The 2,400-nt window shown below is 45.0% G+C and overlaps 1 protein-coding gene across 1 annotated transcript; it reads left to right on the forward strand.

Moving 5' to 3' along the window:
* The first annotated feature begins 865 nt into the window (after positions 1–865).
* Positions 866–2,391, forward strand: LOC122546247 (gastrula zinc finger protein XlCGF7.1-like). Its single transcript, XM_043685034.1, has one exon. The coding sequence runs from the start codon at positions 1,255–1,257 to the stop codon at positions 2,017–2,019; it is 765 nt and encodes a 254-aa protein (XP_043540969.1). The 5' UTR covers positions 866–1,254; the 3' UTR covers positions 2,020–2,391.
* The last annotated feature ends 9 nt before the right edge of the window (positions 2,392–2,400 follow it).

Here is a 2,400-nt window from a genome sequence, read left to right on the forward strand (position 1 = left end):
GTGGGGGTGGTCAGTTGGTGTGCTGAGGAGAAAGGTACTTCGTGTAACAATCAAGATAGAGTTGTCACAATTTGAAACGTTAGCTTGCTAAGGATGGAGTCTGACCCACTGTGACCTGCATCGTTTCTTCTTTTCAGTGTCTCCAATATTGGCCTATCTCTCATAAAGGGAAGTGCCCAGATTTGGATACTCTCGCTGTGACTGAACTAGTGTTTGTTTATGAGGTTTCATGTCACATTGATGCACCTGAATTTTGTATCTCAACTTATAATGCCCAGAATGGTACCTGCTTTATTAGCCATTCTCTGAATGAGTCCAGTCTCCTTCAATAATTTATGGATATTTTCAGCTTCCATCTCAGTAAACCATGAAGTCACCATTGCATTCAGAAGGTAGGGAACCCGAAACTAAATAGGGAGGTTTGGTGAAACTCCTTTCACATTTGTTCATAAACTCTGTTCGCAGTCAGTTTTGGCAAACAGGGTAACATCTGCTGTTCTGTGGTTAGTCAGGGTCTTTTAGATTAATGTTTCACCATAAATCATGACTGAAGTGAATTATTTCACTATCTCTGACTGTTATGAATTGGTCAAAAGGATTTGGAAAACATTCGACATATCAGATGGTAACAGATTGGAACTGCTGTTTGACCCCTCAAGACTCCTCTGCCATTCAAATAGAATCAGGGCTGAGCTGACAATCCTCTTGTCCACTTCCCTGCATTTTTACCACAACACTTAATCCCTCCAGTGATCGAGAATGTATTCAGCACTTCACTGGGATTTCAGCAAAAGGAGGAGGAAAAGGGAGGGAGTGTGGGCCGAGGGATTTATGGCTTTGGGGTGACATGGGAAAGAATGGTGATCTATAGAAACTGGAATTCTCTGAATTTCTATCCATTTCTAACAGTGATGAAATTTGTCAATTCCTTTTCCAGGATATCTAATGGGAAGGATTTCCGTCAGAGAAGGATTTGAATCTCATTGACCTTTGAATGTGACAGGAGAAATGTTTGTATATTCCATCTGCAAGAAAGATGTCAAGCATCGATTTAACTGGAAACGCACAGAGACACACACACACTATCGACACAGTATGTTCCGATGAACTGACCAAGATAAAAGTTTGAAACGGTTACACAGACTGAAAAAGGAAATCACACTGATCACAGCAGGGATAAACTGTACGTGTGTTTTCTGTGTGTGATTATCCAACCAATCATCCAACCTTTGGAATCACAATAGCAGCCACATCATGGAGAAACCATTGGAATGTGAGGACTGTGGGAAGAGATTCAGATGCCAGTCTGAACTGCAAGTTCATCAACGCAACCACACCGGGGAGAAACCATTCACCTGCTCAGTGTGTGGAAAGGGGTTCACTGCCTCATCCAAACTTGGGATCCATCAGCAAGTTCACTCTGAGGAGAGACCATTTAAATGCACCGAGTGTGGGAAGCAGTTTAAAAGTGCGAGGTTGCTGGTGTGTCATAAAACTGTCCACACCAGCGAGAGACCATTCAGCTGCTCTGACTGTGAGATGCGGTTCAAGTGCTCATCGAACCTGAGCAGACACCGGCGGGTTCACACTGGGGAGAGGCCATTCACCTGCAGCACGTGTGGGATAGGATTCCCTCGGTCATCTCACCTGCTGAAACACCAACAAGTTCACACCAAGCAGAGACCTTTTACATGTTCAAGTTGTAAGAAGAGCTTCAAAACCAACAACGGGCTTGAGCTACATAAGCTGACTCATGCCCAGAAAAGACCATTCATTTGCTCAGTGTGTGGGAAGGGGTTTACTCAGTCAACCCACCTGCTCACACACCAGCGGGTTCACAGTGACGAGAGACCTTTTAAATGCCCAGACTGTGGGAAGTGCTATAAAAGTGCCGGAGACCTCATGTGCCATCAACAAATTCACACTGAGGAGAAACCATTCAGGTGCTCTCGCTGTGGGATTGGGTACAAGAGATCAGGTCACCTGCACAAACACCAGCAACTTCACACTGGGGAATGACCGTTTAGCTGCTCTGAGAGCTTTTCTTGTCCATCCAACTTGCGGTCACACAAGAACCTTCCCGATTTGGTGTGGGACACTTTATAAATGTTCTCAATGTGAGAGGAGTTTTAAAAAGTAAGCAGACTTTGCTGAGACACCAGCGAGTTCACACTCACGAGAGACGCTTGAAATGCCTAGTCTGTGGGAAATGCTTTAAGATGTCCTGTGACCTGATGCCGCATCAATGTTTTTGCAATGAGAAGGAACCATCCAAGTGTTCTCGCTGTGAGACTGGCTTCAAATGCTAACCTGACTGAATGAGGCACCAGCGAGTTGACACTCTGCAGGGCTTGGATTGGAGGTCATGGCTGCAGTTGTCCATTCTCACGTTCTGAGGCC

The sequence above is a fragment of the Chiloscyllium plagiosum genome, unplaced genomic scaffold (assembly GCF_004010195.1).
Source record: "Chiloscyllium plagiosum isolate BGI_BamShark_2017 unplaced genomic scaffold, ASM401019v2 scaf_80143, whole genome shotgun sequence".
NCBI classification, from domain to species: domain Eukaryota; kingdom Metazoa; phylum Chordata; class Chondrichthyes; order Orectolobiformes; family Hemiscylliidae; genus Chiloscyllium; species Chiloscyllium plagiosum.

What these genes read in the sequence shown, in the direction of transcription:
- LOC122546247 (XM_043685034.1), top strand. Translation starts at nt 1,255, where the DNA reads ATGGAGAAACCATTGGAATGTGAGGACTGTGGGAAGAGATTCAGATGC.